This window comes from Cupressus sempervirens, chromosome 6, assembly GCF_028749045.1.
Source record: "Cupressus sempervirens isolate cs-2001-9-10 chromosome 6, ASM2874904v1, whole genome shotgun sequence".
NCBI lineage: Eukaryota > Viridiplantae > Streptophyta > Pinopsida > Cupressales > Cupressaceae > Cupressus > Cupressus sempervirens.
The window spans coordinates 10,334,771-10,351,554 of record NC_143123.1 but is presented as its reverse complement, the minus strand read 5'-3'; the positions used below and the strand labels follow the sequence as shown (position 1 = coordinate 10,351,554).

At 39.5% G+C, this 16,784-nt stretch overlaps 1 protein-coding gene across 3 annotated transcripts in view; it reads right to left on the bottom strand.

Annotated features, from left to right (window-relative positions):
- Positions 1–11,654, bottom strand: part of LOC149550756 (uncharacterized) — an 82,821-nt gene extending 71,167 nt beyond the window's left edge. For 2 of the 3 annotated variants that reach the window (XR_016353265.1, XM_089789581.1), the window contains exons 1-3: positions 11,548–11,654; positions 11,309–11,395; positions 11,143–11,196 (exon numbers count right to left, since the gene is read on the bottom strand). Coding sequence is in view for 1 of the 3 variants with exons in the window: in XM_089789581.1 (XP_089645707.1) it covers positions 11,143–11,196; positions 11,309–11,395; positions 11,548–11,601 (195 nt within the window). In the remaining 2 variants the exon portion in view is untranslated. Of the gene's footprint in view, positions 1–11,142; positions 11,197–11,308; positions 11,396–11,547 lie in introns of those variants that run through there. The other variant, XM_089789582.1, reaches the window with a different exon arrangement.
- Positions 11,655–16,784: the final 5,130 nt, after the last annotated feature.

The window sequence follows — 16,784 nt, the reverse complement described above, 5'->3', positions numbered from 1 at the left end:
AGCTGTGCATTAGGAAAGTCATCATTCACCCCCTCTACCGATTCCCCTGTTTTGATCCGCGACAGGTCGTCAGCGCTGACATGTTTCTTCCCTGGCCGGACAATGATTTTGAAAGTAAACTCCAGCAACAGAAGTAGCCATATGTTGATTCTCCCTTGAATGACAGGTTTATTGATCATGTACAATAGAGCCTGGTGATCAACATTGAATACGAACGGTGTGGCGAGCAAGTAATGACGAAATTTTTGCACGGCGTAGACCATTCCCAATGCTTCCCGTTCGGTCGTACTATAGTTCTGCTCCGCTTTTGATAACAATTGACTGGCAAAGTATATTGGATGATCTTACCCATGGCTGCCCGTCTCTACCAAGGTTGCTCCGATCGCATTATTCGAGGCATCAACATGCACATTAAACTCCTTACTCCAGTCTGAATATGCCAAGATGGGTGCAGTAGCTAGTCGTACTTTCAACCCTTCGAACACCTCATCTTGTTCCTTGTCCCATCTGAATGATTCTCCTTTACAGGTTAACCTTTCCAGTGGGTATGACACCTTGGCAAAAAAAATTATAAATCTCCTGTAATAGCCTATATGTCCGAGAAAAGACTTTACCTCTGTCACATTAGTAGATGGCTACATTTCCAGGATGACTCTCACTTTGTCTAGGTCAGTCTTCAATCCTTCCTTATAGACGATGTGTCTGAGCAATCTTCCCTGCGGAACCATGAATCTGCACTTCTCGGGGTTCAACGCCAATTGCGCCCTGCGACATCTCTCCATACATTCACAGAGTGCTGCCAGGTGTGTCTTCCACGCTGAATACTAACTAATCGTCGAGGAATGCTTTGAAGTTTCCCACGGACATCTTGTCAAAGATGTGCAGTATAATCCGCTGGAAGGTTGCCGGTGTGTTGCACAATCCAAATGGCATCCGATTGTATGCATAGACTCCATCTTCGACGACAAATGTAGTCTTTAATTTGTCCTCCTCCGCTATAGAGATCTGATTATATCCGAAGAACCCATCCATAAAGGAGTAAATTTCATGTCCAGTGACCTCCAGAATGTTGTCTGTAAACGGAATCGAAAAGGGATCCTTGACCGTTACTGCATTTAGGCATCGAAAATCCACGCATATCCGGATCTAGGTGGTGCCTTTCTTCAGTGAGATAACTATAGGCGACACCCATTCACTTGTCTACACCTTGAAAATAATTCTGGCCTCCAACAACCTGTTAATTTCCTCCGTGACTTGTGCCGCGTAGTTCTTGTTCATTCTGTAGGGTCGCTTGCGTACAGGTACCACTCCTTCGATCAATGGAATGCGGTGCACACACAACTCTGGCGATACACCCTTCAGGTCCTTGTATGTCCATGCAAATACATCGTTGTATTCCAAGAATATCTTGAATGCTCCCGCTTTGAGTACCGGATCCCAATTATCTCCTACCAGAATGTTCTTCAGTGTTGCTTCATCCCCCAAATTCATTGCTTGTAGTGTAGCTTCATTATACTTGATTGTCTCCCCTTTACTGAATGTACGGGCGGGTGTAACATCCAATGGTGCATCCCCCTCGTTTACCTCAGTGAACTCCTTTGGGAATTCATCCCCCCTCGGACCTTCCTCAATTGTCAGTACATTGCAACTCTAGAATAGTTCGTAATCCTCTATTTGCCAATGGTAGAGACCGTTGACCGAATCCAAGTCGTCATCTGTTGATCCTCCATCTAATCGCAAGACTCCCTCCTGATCCAGTTCCATACGTTGTCTGCCTTCATCCTCCTCTTCTTCAGAATTTGATGGCAGGGCCTCTTCCCCGACCATTTGGGTGTGCAGATCAATGACAAATCGCCGGCCTTTACTTTTCGATGATAAGGTGTTCTTCTTCCAGTCGTGTTAGACTCTGGCTTCAATAAGCCATCTGCAGCCCAAGATGGCGTCGTATCCTTTTCTCTTCAACGGAATCACGACGAAATCCAGCAGGAATGGCTAAGTGCCAATTGTTACCGGCTGTGCCATGAGGATGCCCAGAGGTTTAATGCCGTGTTGATCCGCTGTCAACAACTAAAATTTAGGGGGCCACAAGGTTGGCTGTCCCAACTTTTTTTAGGTCTCCTCCGGTAAGACATTTATGCCAAACCCTCCATCGACTATTGTGTTTCTGAGAACATGTCCGAGGATCCCCATCTCGACAACCGTCGGATGCCGTCCGGATGTGAGGGCTAGCAACATTTGGTCTTCTCCGCTTGCAGCAATTTCTTTTCCTCTACCTTGTTCTCTGGGTATCCTCGAAGCTGGCGTAATATTTGTGAGGGTGGATCGGAGCTGGGGCATTGTAAGAAGCAAATCATTTATCTTGACAGGTATCTCCGTTTGCAAAATTTGTCGTACAATGTTTTGTTCCGCGAAATTCCTTGCCGAAGTGCTTGTGGTGTCCCTCAATTGAGTTATTTCCGCCTATGATGCCTTTTCAATCTTTGCCTGTGCTTCCCCAAATTTTCTCTTTTCTTCCGCCGGGTCCGAGTACTCTTTTGCTTGCCTCCATGTAATCGCCAACACCTCTTCTTCAGCTGTCCTGACAATGATGAAGTTGACTCCAAATTTTGGATATTTGGCATCTTCATGATCACCAGGTCCGCACCATCTGCATAATAATTTCGATGTGTTTGCCATTGTACACTCCCGCGCAAAATGACCTCACAAATTACATGTTCGGCATTGAATGATTGGTCGTTCGTTCACATTATACTGAATTCGACTCCTCCCACCATTATTATTGTTATTGTTCGCATTGTTATTGTTGTTTTGCCCTCTGCTATTATTCCTGTACCCACCCGAAGTGGCACCGTCAATGTTTGCATTTTCGTTCCCTCCTGACGTGGAAGCTACCTATGCCAGAAACACCTATTGAGGTCCTCTGGTTTTCATGTTGAAGGGACATTCTTTTGTGGGATGTCCCATGATCTGGCAGATGTCGCAGAACTGGTTCTTTGGACAGGACCCTTTGGTATGACCGTCGGTCTTACACTCTGTGCACCATAGCTCACTGCCCTTTGTCTCCTTCTGCATATTTTTAAACTCCTTAATCATGCGGATCATGTCTTTCTGTAGGGCGTGGACCTTCTTGCTACTGCCTTCATCATCGCTAATATCTTCTCCGGAAGGCTCATCATCATCAAAATCAAATGAGCTAGTCTTCTTCTTCTTCTTTGTCTTCTGCTCACTTTCGAGGTTCAATGCTCTGTTATAGGCTTCCGTGTATGACGACGGCGACACAATTTTCATTTTCTTCCGCAAGTTTGGGCATATACTTTCCACGAACCACCTTTTCTGAAGTCTGTCCGCCGGCTTTTTTTCCATTTTGTTTATCAAATCTTTTAATTTCTTGGCGTAGATGCAGACAGTTTCGTTCTTCCCTTGCTTAGTATTGAAGATCTCTACTACAATTTCATTATCATCATGCAACAGTTGAAATTCGGCCAGAAACTCCTTATTAATGTTATTCCAACTGTCCAGCTTCTGCGGCTCTGTACTAGTAAACCAATCAATTGCCACGCCCCATAGGGTGGCCGGAAATTGCCTCATCCAGTCGTCTTCATCAGTTATCCCATTTGCCCTCTAGAGCGTTTCACATGTTTTGCAATGTCGAATGGGATCGGCCGTACCATCACCATCGAACTCCGGCAGTTTCTCTTTTGGTCCCGCCATCACAATTGGTTTTTGTAAACAGGCGTTGCTCGGTCCTGCAACATTGGTGTTGTTCACTCCCACACCGTGGCTTTGCACTCCTACACCGGCGGTCTGCATTCCCGCATCGACGGACTGCACTCCCACACTGGCGGACTGCACTCCCGCACCAGTGGACTGGTCTCCCACAGCGGCGGACTGTTCTCCCACATGGGCGGTCCACACTCCCTCACTGGCAAACTGTTCTCCCACACTGGCGATATGCTCTCCCACACTGGCGAACTGTTCTCCCACGGTCTCAACAGCTGCAAACGTTGGTGAAGAAGGATCTTCTGAAGTTGTCCCCTACGGAAGTGTATCTCAGATGAAGAGTTCACTCCACACTCGTGCTCCCTCGACACTCCAAGCCATGCGAGTCGATGCTCTCCCGTCTAGATTCTCTTCCCTCGACGAACACAAATTCAAAAACTCCTCCCATGCTTCTTCCACAAATTCCACCCGCTGCCCAATTTCCTCCAATAATTCTTCCGTGCTCCGATTTCCGTCGGCAATCTTTTGGAATCTCCTTCGGCATTCGGCTTGCTGTGCCAGAATTAAATGTTCTTGCGCAGTACGGATTCCATCTTTTCCCTTCGCCTTATTTTGATCCTTGTTAAGCTGATTTGGCATTAATCTTCATTCCTCCCACCTTCCAGGTTCATACGGCAACGGTGCCAAATGTTTACCGCATATGTTAATTAAGAAATGCACACAGATAATAAACACGAACAGCAACAGTACTCCTTTATTCGCATATGTCAATAGATTACATAACTGGTGATAAGATGCTTTACAATGACCCATGAGGGTGTATAAATACTTTCCGCCGAACCTTCCAGAAGAGGTCCGTCGGCTACAAAACAATCCTAATCTACCTGTCGGCTACCAAATACACAATCTTCGACAGCATAACCCAGTTGGCTACAAAATCTTTATCGACGACCACCCTGTCGGCTACAAAATACAAAATCTGCCGACTACACTGGTCTAAGAACTCTTCATTTAAGAAATCAAAGTTGATTGGTCAAAGAAAGGGATACTTGTATGAATTAAATATAGAACCTATTAGAGCCTTAATTCATGAAGCTTCTGATATAAACAAAATATGGCATAGAAGGTTAGGACATCTAAACTTCAAAGCCTTATCGACTATGGAGAAGATGGTTACTAGTTTACCTAAGTTGAATAAAGATCATTCGAGCATATGGAAAGGATGCACTCTAGGTAAGAACACCAAAAGTCTATTTCAAGATAGCACTAGAAAAACTAACAATGTTTTAGTACTAGTCCACTCAGATTTATGTGGACCTATGTCTTTTCCTTCTCTTGAAGGATTCTGGTACTATATACTTTTTATAGATGATTTCTCTAGGAAAACATGGATTTACTTCTTAAAATGTAAAGAATCAATAGAAATCCTTAAGAGATTTAAAGAATTCAAATCCTTAACTAAAAACTTACCAAGACACAAAATTAAAACTCTTAGGTCTGATAATGGAGGGGAATATATTTCAGATTTGTTTAAAGATTTTTGTAAAGAAGCAGGAATTAAGAGGGAGTATACTGTTCCTTATAACCCACAGCAAAACGGGCTAGCAGAAAAGAAGAATAGAACAATTATAGAAGCAACAAGAGCTATGATACTTGATCAAAATTTAGAATATTATCTTTGGGCAGAAGAATCATGTACTGTTGTCTATATTCAAAACATAAGTCCTCACTCCCATCTTAGAGATAAAACTCCTAAAAAAGTTTTTTCTATGGTTAAACCAAATATAAGTCATCTTAGGATATTTGGGTGTCCAGTATACATACATGTTTCAAAAGAAAAGATAACTAAGTTAGGACCCTCCTGGAGGAAAGGTATTTTTGTCGAGTATAGTGAAACATCTAAAGCATACAGAATTTACATATCTAGTCAAAAGAGCATTGAACTTAGTAGAGATGTTATCTTTGAAGAAGAGTTTGCATTCAAAAGAACCCTAAGTTCTGAAGGTCCCCTTCATATACCTAGTTCTGAAGAAAATCATGAATCTGAGTTTCAGAGGGAGAACATTGAAGAAATTGAAGGTGAAATTCAAAATCTTAATCTTGAGAAAACTCAAAATCCTAAGAAAAGACCACTTTGGGCTATTAAGACTATAGAGGAAGCACAAGACTTCACTGCACCATTAGAACCTTTAGAGAAAGCAAAAGACCCAAAAGATTTTCTAGCTATGTAGCAAACATGAGTGACCTATCTAAATCAAAACCAACAAATGTTTTAGATGCTATCAAACATATAGCTTAGAAGGATGCCATGATGGAAGAATACCAATCCATTATTAAGAATGATGTTGGGAAATTGTTCCAAGGCCTGAGGGAAAATCTATTGTCTCTTCTAAATGGATACTTAAAATAAAGCATGCTGCTGATGGTAGCATTGAAAAATATAAAGCCAGATTCATAGCCAGAGGATTCTCTCGGAAGGAGGGAAGAGATTATAAGGAAACTTTTGCTCCAGTCGCCAGATACACCTCTGTAAGAGCAGTCCTAGCTATTGCAACACCGAAGGGATGGAAAGTACATCAGATGGATGTGAAAACAACATCTCTGAATGGAAAGATTACTGAAGAGGTATATTTGGAACAACCTGAAGGATTTGAAACTCATAACCCTAAAGTCTTTGTTTGCAGGCTCAAGAAAGCTCTCTATGGGCTTAAATAGGCTCCAAGGGCATGGTATGAAAGAATTGATAAATATCTGACTAGTTTAGGATTCTCCAAGAATGAAGCTGATCCAAATCTCTATTATAAAAAGGACAAAGATGGTCTGATAATTTTGATGCTATATGTTGATGATTTACTAATAATAGGTGATGATCATCTTATAGATCAATGCAAGAAAGATCTCATCAGAGGATTTGATATGAAAGATTTAGGACTCCATTACTTCCTTGGACTGGAAGTATGGCAAAACTCTGATAGCATCATACTTAATTAAGGAAAGTATACATTAGACATCTTGAAGAGATTTGGAATGTGGAACTATAGACCTATGTCTTCTCCAATGAAGACTAATCTACACAAACTTAAGGAAGCAGCAACAGAATCACCCTCCATAGATTCAACTCTTTACAGACAAATGATTGGGTCTTTTATGAACTTGGTAACTACAAGACCTGATATTTGCTATGTTGTTAATGCCTTAAGTTATTTTATGTGTGAGCCAAAGGAGATTCACCTAGTTGCAATCAAACACATTATGAGATACTTACAAGGCACTCTTAACCTTGGGCTCAAGTATGAGAAAGTTGACTTGGCCTTACATCGATTCATAGACTCAGATTGGGCTGGAAGTGTTACTGATACGAAAGCACTTCAAGATGTTGTTTTAGTTTAGGCTCAGCAATGATATCATGGATATGCAAAAAGTAGGCATCAGTAGCACAGAGTTCATAGAAGTTGAATACATTGCAGCTGCAATGGCTTCTCGGGAAGCAATTTGGCTTGGAAAGTTACCTGTGGGATTATTTGGTCAACCCATGAATCCTAATATTATTCACTATGATAATGAAAGTTCCATCAAGCTTTCGGTGAATCCATTTTTCCATGACAAATCCAAGCATATTGAAATTCCTTACCATTATAATAGGAAAACTGTCAAGTTAGAATACATTTGCACTGCAGATCAAACAACAAATATTCTTACCAAACCTCTCTCTCAAGTGAAGATAGATCAGTTCAGAAAAAGACTTGGTATGATTGAATTATAATACATTTGTATTCTTTAATTATTAATGAAATAATTTTGTGTTAAAATTAGTATTGTTAGGCTATCGACTATTATGGACTTCACCATTTGTATGATGACGATCTTTGAGATAATGAACACTTGTATAAAAGACATTATGTGAGATGACGATCTCTGAGATAATGTACTGAATAGTAGAGAACTACTATCAGATCTAGAGGAGTTCAAGATCATATTGTGATGTGGACATTTCTATGCTTACGAATCACAACTTGGATAAAGGAAGAATTTAATCATTCTCTGGATTTTATCCTGTGTACTGGTAGATCTTAACTCTGGATCATATTGTGTTGTAGGCTTGTCAATACCTATGAGTCACAACTTGGATAAAGGAAGAATTTAATCACTCTCAGGATTTTATCCTATGTATTGCATTCCATGCAATACTGTTATCACAAGACTAGGTGATAAGTCATATTAAAGGTATAGTAATATGACAAAGTATCATGTGTTCAATGATACCACATGCTTAGAAGATTCATATAGATATAGAGTATCAATCTATGCTTAGTCATCATAATTGATGGGCTAGATATGTTATCTCTCAGTATGATTATCAATTTAAGAGATAGTGTTAATCCTTGAATAACTATGATAATATACTTATCAGTTTCTTCAGATTGAAAGATCTGATTAAGCACGTTATATCCCTAAACTGAATTAGCCTTTAAATAAATTAATGTCTACATATGCATCGGCATCTATTTGGGAACATTAAACTAATGTTCAGTTGCCTAGTTGTAGTTAGGTAATTACTAACTATTAGTCATCAAGTAGGGGTGCCGATTTTTGAAGGGTAATCTATTTTGCAAAGGGGCCGACCTAGACAGGGTCATGTCCCTTGTAAGGACGTGCCCCTTGGTTAGACTATAAATAAGGGGTTTGAATGTGGATACAAGGCACATAATCTATTTTGCAAAGGGGCCGACCTAGACAGGGTCATGTCCCTTGTAAGGACATGCCCCTTGGTTAGACTATAAATAAGGGGTTTGAATGTGGATACAAGGCACACATTCAATATACAAGTCTGCACTTCTAGCATATCTACCTTGGGCGATTTATAGCAGGGATATAAAACAATTTTCAGAATAATATACTATTCTCCAAAGCAATTAATATTCTGTCCTGAATATTCCAAGGACCATTATCAGCAAGAAAAAGGTATTTCATCAGTATTATTTTATCAGAATTTGCAGAAATCTTACAGTTAAGGTCGAGTAGACTCAAACCCAAGACCTCGTAGATGAGATGCTCACAATTTACTGTTGTGTTGGAGGCTCTTGCCTGCCTTTGGTAAGGTTTTTAGTTTTATTAGAACTCTCAAATATAATGGACTTGCCTTTTTGGAACCATTTAAAGACTAAAAGGTAAAGCGGTTTCATCCTTTGAAGTTATATGCTGGGCTTTTAAAGGAGTTTGAATGCAAGTAAGATTCTAATATAGGTGACCTTTTTGGGGAGATGAGTATGCTAAGGTTTGAATGGTGACAATTGATGCAGACTCATCTACAAAAATCATACCAGGTTAAATGAGCTCATTATTATTATTAGTTGTCTACCAACTCAGCTGGAAGTCAGTTTGTGCATGAGTTTCTGAATTGTCCGTCAACATAATCCTTGTTTCAAGTGTTGGATGATGTCTTGCAACAGCTTGGTAATATTATTCAGGTATGAAATAGATCTTTGACTTTGTAATTCTGCGACTGCAAAAAGGACAGAAATACAAGTTAATTCTGTGTTATGTTTTTTACAGCAGCTGAAATATGGAAATGTTATTAAATGTACTAATTTCAATGAATATCCTCTGGTGCAATATATCTGCATTGCCAAAAGGATATGAACCCTTGCATGTGAACATCAACATATGAGCAACCTTTTATGACAAATAAGACCATTAACAGAAAATTCTTCAAAGGGAACTTGAAAAGTTTTTGGCCATTAAACTACCATCGGCAGGGTGTGTGGGGAAAAGAAAAATTATTCGTATTTAAGCAGGGATACTACAAATCCAAAGTAGATGATGATGATGATGCAAAAGGTATTTTATAGGATAGCATGCCTCTTGGCTATGGTAACAATGTGTTCATACTGAAAAAATTTGATGTTACCTCAGAAGATATAATATTTATTTTGATTCATGAAGGAGCTAAGAAAAAATGATCCAACTATAGAGGAAACTGCAATCCTTTTCAAAAGCAAGCTTAACCATTCCTCTAGATCCAATACCTGTCCACTAAGGAGAAATCAACTCTCCAAGGGCAAAATTCTGTGTTACGATTGCAAAATCAAGGGGCACATTGCTATGAACTGTATTCAGCATGCCATGAATCTCCTTGATGACAAGATAAATATAGATTAAACAATAATGAAGAATATCTTTTTGAAGCAGCTACTAAAGACCGTCCACATGAAACCAGTGAGGAATACATTTTTCATTTAATCACAATTGTTTGGGTTGTTATGATTGGATGTGTTTCTCCACAAACACATTTTTTGAAAGATGGTGTTTGGAAGTGTGTCCCCAATCATATTTGATGGGTACTTATGATTGGATATCTTTATCACCAATCATAATTATTCTTTCCATAGGTAGATGTGTTGGTCCATATCCTTCGATAAACTCCAATAAGGTCAATCTTATTATAAAAGTGTAGTGAGGTGAACCCCTCTGCTGTTTGTCACAAGATGTATATGTAGCTAGTCTTATCTTGAGCATTTTATGAACGACAGAACATGATCATCAAATTTTACCAGTCCACCTATCCCTACTTAAAGAATGGCACAATAAGGGGAGCTGTAGGGAATATTACATCATTACCGTAAGTTAGTGTCATACAATAAATATTTGTTAATCGGTTGTAGTTTATTTATTCATATTATGAGCTATTAAAACAACCCGTCTATGTTACTAAGTTATTACAGTCAAAAGTGCATACCCGTTAGACTGACATGAGTAATATGTGAGCTTCACAATGAAACAAGAATATATGAGGTTTACTTGTAAGTGTTATCTAAAAGAGAAAACTAAAGACTTCAAATGGCATCTATGATGCTTCTGAGAACTACAATTTTATTTTGACGAAGCTCAGCCCAGTTATCCAAGGTCATAGACTCATAACTAGTAAATTACATCAAATTGTCTTTTAGTACCTCAATAGAAGAGACTAGTGGTATAAAAAATACAAATTGTACTGTGATCAAGACTTAAAAAGAGACCAATTGTTAGCATACAATATAACTTTCTGTTTAAAATGAACATATGAAAAGACTTGATAAAAGAAAAGCTTCATCTTTAAATAACCTTCTCAAAGTTTGTGCAATATTCAGAAGCATCACACAACAATCTCACAGAACCACCCAAAAAAGACTGTTAGTACTTAGTAGTGTGCTGTCACATGAAAATTAGTCAGGTTGAATAGAAACTCTAGAAATGATTTCTTTTTTCATCATTTTTCTTTCTTTTTCTTTCCACCCTCTAGTTTGCTCCTTGTTTTTTGCATCATATTTTTTGCCCATTGTGCGAGGACTATAAAAATGTCAGGGAAAAACTGAGATATACAAATATGAATGTGTGTATGTGGAATGAGAAGTGGTTATTTAAAGAGGTGAGGAAAAGGAGTACCGTGTCAAATATAAAAGGCATGGTTTGACCGGTTTTCCAGGAAGAAACAAGAGCCTGCATCCAGAGAATAGCAGTTAACTCATTAAAGGATTACACAGGACATCAAAAGATTCTAGGAATTGACTAACACGCTTTGATAAGGTAATTGATGCAAAAGTATTGGTACATCTTTGTATGCATTTTTGTTTATTGCCCGTTCACCATGATAGCGTGAATCCACTGCAACTGCTATGTATCCCCGGGAAGCATATGCCTGAATAATACATTGCACATGTTCACATAATACTTCTGATCTAAGAACATTTTCCAAAATTTTGAAGTCAAAGATAAACTGCCAAAATGTATGCAAGATTTAAGTATGGAATTTTTTCTCTACCTCCAACAATGGCCTCAACCACTCCTTACATTTATACGAGCAGTGCAGGAAAACAACAGCAGGTCTTTGTTTCCGTTCACCATCTTTAAGCCTTAGAATCAGCACTGGTAGATGACCTTGCTCACCTGCCTGAGAGGGAAAAGGTTTGGCCACAGACGCAGACAGACAAAGATAAGCACCAAATTTATTGAACTAGTATGCAACACATCTTTTTTCTCATCTAGGTGAGTTGACCTACAAAACTTGGATTGCATATTTGATTTGATATAAAAATTACTAGATGTTTTTCTTGCAATAAGGAAGCCATGTATTCTAAAATGGAAGCTGGCAACACATATTTCATTCTTTCAAAGCCAATGCATGTAGTGAAAGAAATTGAAAACAAATTTAAAATTTGAGAAAGAAATCCATCTGAAAGAAAAAATGCATCAACCTAACAGGGTTCAAAGAAAGGATTGCTCTGGATAGGCTGGAAAAGATAAAAAGTAGCCCTTGTTCCAAAGAGCATTGTATTTTCATCTTTCAGCATTTGTTCTTAAACTTTAACCAAAAGAGCTAACCCATTTTTTATAATAATCTAAACCACTTCAGAAAAATCTTGATTAGGTTGAGTTTGAATCTTTTAGTACTTTCAAAGAATAATCCAAAGAAAATTAAACAAAATAAACTGGCATACTTACAAAGTCACCAATTATCATATTATATTTTAATTATTTTATGCTGCCAGCCATTATGTTTGGATTTGCATATTAATACAATGAGGGTGCCCCTAGTAGTGGAAGGCATGTATACTCCATAGAAGTCATAGATTTGAATGAAAAGAGACATAGGATTGTGCGCCTTGTTGAACAACATATAAGGTATATCACAAAACAACCTCCTTGTAGGTATTATCCATAAAGGAGATCCATACTCCAAAGTGGTGTCTTACTTGGCAAAGTTATGCAGAAGCATCCTTGGGTCATTGGCAATCTTGCATCACCCAAAAAGATTTCCTTTCAGTTTGTCTATTGTTCTTTTCTAGTTGGGCAGTTTGTGTTTTAGGTAGCAATCGTCCCAGTTGGCTCATTATCTTATGTTATCCTTATGTTGTGTCCTAGACAACCTAGAAAACCTTTGGTCTGAAGATATCTTAAGTGTTAAGGAATATTGGATCTGAGACAGAGTTTCAATAGATTTCAATTCTTAGAATATCACTTACTTACTGATATTGTTTACTGTTTAAACAGTTCTGCTACAGTATAATTTCTGCAATGTATATACAGTGAGAATTCTTTATATTTATATAACAGTGCTGATAATGTCTGATAATTGCAAGTGTAATGGACGATCAACTGCAGGTAATAGAATGTCCATTGTGATTGATTGTTTCCCAGCAGTGATCAATATAGAATATAAATATGCATTTGAATAGTCACCCTTCACGTAGAGTCATGACTCTACATGGCTTGGGCCACGTAGGGTCATGACCCTACGTGGAAGGTGACCCCGATAAACCAAGCACCTCTCCTTAACAAGTGGAAGACACATGATATACCATGGTCGATGACGGTTAATATGAACTTTGATATCAGAAGCCATGGCAGATAATGTGCCATTTCAAATGCATGTTTAATTAGCGATTACCATAACATATGATTAAGATAATGGTACCAATTCAAATGCAAACTTAATCGATGAGAATTCTGATTTGGTGTTTGGCAGATGGGCGATTTGATATAATCATATTATATTCATTGAACAGATATAATTATATAATATATATTATATATATATGGTTATGTCAATCCGAATTATACCTGACTGATGCTACATCTTCAACATTAAGATTGGTCCGATCCTATTATGTTCATGTTCTAGTGGCCAGTTTGGCATGTTTCAGCTTGCAATGGAGTTTTACGATTGGTGATTCAATAAAGCATTGTTCTATGTTCTTATACATATGGCCGACCTCCTCGTGTGTCCACACATCATGGCTATCTATTTGGGGGTGTTCTTATGATTTGGGTCCTGACCTATTTGGTTGTAATAGGTTCCCTTCTCATTGGAGATATGCAATCAGACAAGTCAACTTGTGGTTAGCAATCTTGTATATATGTAGGGTAGTTATTCTTGTTAGAAAAGCTCGTTAGTAGTAGCAATATGAGCTCTTTGTTGTTGGTAAATTCTATACTGTAGCCGACAGGTAGAATTGTATCTGAAAGGGCGTATGATGGTTGAGTCACCCCTTCGAGAAAGTATATGTACATCGTCTGTAGGGACTATTGAGACATCATCATAATCATATTGTAAGCATTGGAGTGCATATTGCGTATATGAATAAAGTATCTGTTTTGTGTTATATCTTATTGTACTACATGCGATAAGTATCCTTTTACCTTGTGCGGTAAACATTTGGCACCGTTGCCAATCAAACCTGGAACAAAGGAAGTGTTATGAAGATTAATGCCAAATCTGCTTAATAAAGATAGGAATAAGATAAAAGATAAGGATGAGATACACACAGTATGGGAAGTATTGATTTTAGCACAATAGGCGGAGCACAGACAAAAGTTTCAACAACTTACCGACGGACACCAAGGGGGTGAAGGAGCACAGACGGAGGGAGTGCATTCACCTAGCAAACCGAGGAGTGCCAAGGAATTGCTCGAAGAAACTCGACAGCGATTGAATTTGGTGGAAGAGACAACAGAGGAGTTCCTTAACTTGTATATGTCGAGGGTAGAGAATCCAAATGGAAGGGAAGTAACTTGCACGGCTCGAAGTGCCAAAGGAGCAGAAGCGTGGAGTGAACTCTTCATTACCGATACACCCGACGAACTGATATAGGCAGAGAATCGAACAACTTCACTTGAGGAAGATCTTTTCTCACTGGGTAACGCGGTTGTCCAAAGTAGGGCAGTTGTCTAAAGCAGCACGGTTGTGCAGAACAATGCTAGTGCTCAAAACAACGCGGGTACACAGCAAGTACCACAGAATCAAAAGAAAGTAGCAATGGCAGGACCAAAAGAAAAAATTACTGAAGTTCAATGGTGATGGGACAGCCAATCCAATCACTATAAAACATGTAAAACAATTTGGATGGCGAACGGCATAACAGACCAAGATGACTGGATCCGATAGTTTTCGGTGACCCTACAAGGTGTAGCAATTGATTGGTTTTCGGACGCCAATCCTCAGAAATTAACTACATGGCTAAACGTCAAGAAAGAATTCATAGCAGAATTCCGACTACTGAGGGATGATAATGAAATAGTAGCAAAAATATACAGTATGAAACAATCCGAGTATATGCTATAAGGCTGGAGGAGCTGGTAGGGAAAATGGAGAGCCCACCGACGAACAGATTAAAGAAAAGATGGTTTGTTGAAGGGCTATGACCGACACTAAAGAAAAAGATGAAAATTGTACCTCAAGCCTCATACATAGATTCGTATAATTGAGCAATGGATCTGGAGAGTGAACAGAAAACGAGAAAAAAGAAGCACAAATCATCGGACTGAGAAGATTCATCTTCCGAAAGTAGCAACAACTACGAAGAATCAAGTAAGAAGTTTCAAGGGTTACATAAGGTTATGTTACGAATGATGGAGTTTGAAAATCTGAAAAAGAATCCTAACTCAATGAAAGGGGAATTGTGGTGTACGAACTGTGAGGAGGGCCACACAAAGGGCTCTTGCCCGAAGAAAAACAAATTGCAATATCTACTAGATTGCGGGACATTCCACAAAGGAATGCCCGTTCAATATGAAGACAAAGGGACATTAGCAATTGTTACTGACGCAAGAAGTGTCCACCGCAGGAGCAGGAATGACCAATGATGCAACCTCAGGAGGATACCGGAACAATAACTGGCGTAGACGAGGTGGTAATAATAATAATAACAATGAAGGTTGAAGTCGAATACAGTACGACTCGAGTGGACGGCCAATGATACAATGTCGTGCGTGCAACCTCTAGGGGCACTTCGCGAGAGACTGTACCAAGAAGAAAACGCCACAGGTGTTATGCAGATGATGTGATCCAAGAGACCACGAGGATTCAAAATGCCCGAAGCAAGGGGTGAACTTGTTAAGCATTGAAACATGTGATGAGGAGATACTAGCCATCACTCGCGAACAAGCAAAGAAGGCAATGTACCCAGATGCAGAGGAAGAAAAGAAGAGGTTGCTGCAAGCACGAATGGAATTAGAAAAACAAATGGAAGCTTAAAAAGTACAAACAAAAGGCATTGCTGGCACCTCAAAGAGGAACCTGGCAGAACAAAATATTACAAGGCAGGTAATGCAAATGGAAGTTCTTATGAAATTAAATGACCTTCTTACAATGCCTCAGTTGCAGACGACAATACTAAACATGACACCACTCCCGAAAGCAACAGAAGAGACAAGAAAGGAGGGCAGCGGAGCGACTACAACAGACCCAATGCTACTAGCACTCACTACGGGGAGACATCCGGCAGTAGTAGATATGGGTATCCTTGGCACTATACTCACAGACACAATCATCAGTGGAGGGTCAAGAGCAAACGTACTACCAGAGGATATACGGAAAAAGTTGGCACAACCTATGTTGTGGCCACCTACATTTCAACTACTCATTGCCGATAAACACAAGTTCAAGCATTTAGGGACCTTGATGGCGCAACCTATAACCATCGGAACATAGCCATTCCTATTGGATTTTGTAGTCATACCATTAAAAAAAAAAGGGTATGACGCCATCTTTGGACGGGGCTGGCTAGTGCAAGTGAAGGTGAAACATGATTGGAAATGAAATACCCTATCCATGGAATGTGGAGGCCGAAGATTTGTAATCGACTTACACACACAGATGATAGGTGAGGAGACAGCGTCGTCAGATTCCGAAGGCGAAGGTGGAGGGGACAACAAGGGGAAGAAGATAAAGGAACCTGATGAAGAGGGACTATTGAGACTGGAAGGAGGTCTAACGATGATGACTTGGACTCGGTGAACGGCCTACTCCATTGGCAGATGGAGGACTATGAGCTCTTTCTGAGCCGTAATATGTTAAGGGTCGACGAAGGTAATAAAGGAGAGGAAAATGAATGTCCGAAGGAATACAGAAAAGCGAAAGGAAAGGCGGTTATGGCTGAAGCTGAAGGAAAGAACATACTGTATAGCCAATACATGAGGAAGAACATACCCTACAAACCTAGCAAAAGGAAAGATTCCATCATACGGTACACGGTGAATGGACCACGTGGAAAGAAAAGGTTACATCTCACCACGGATTTAGTAGAAAG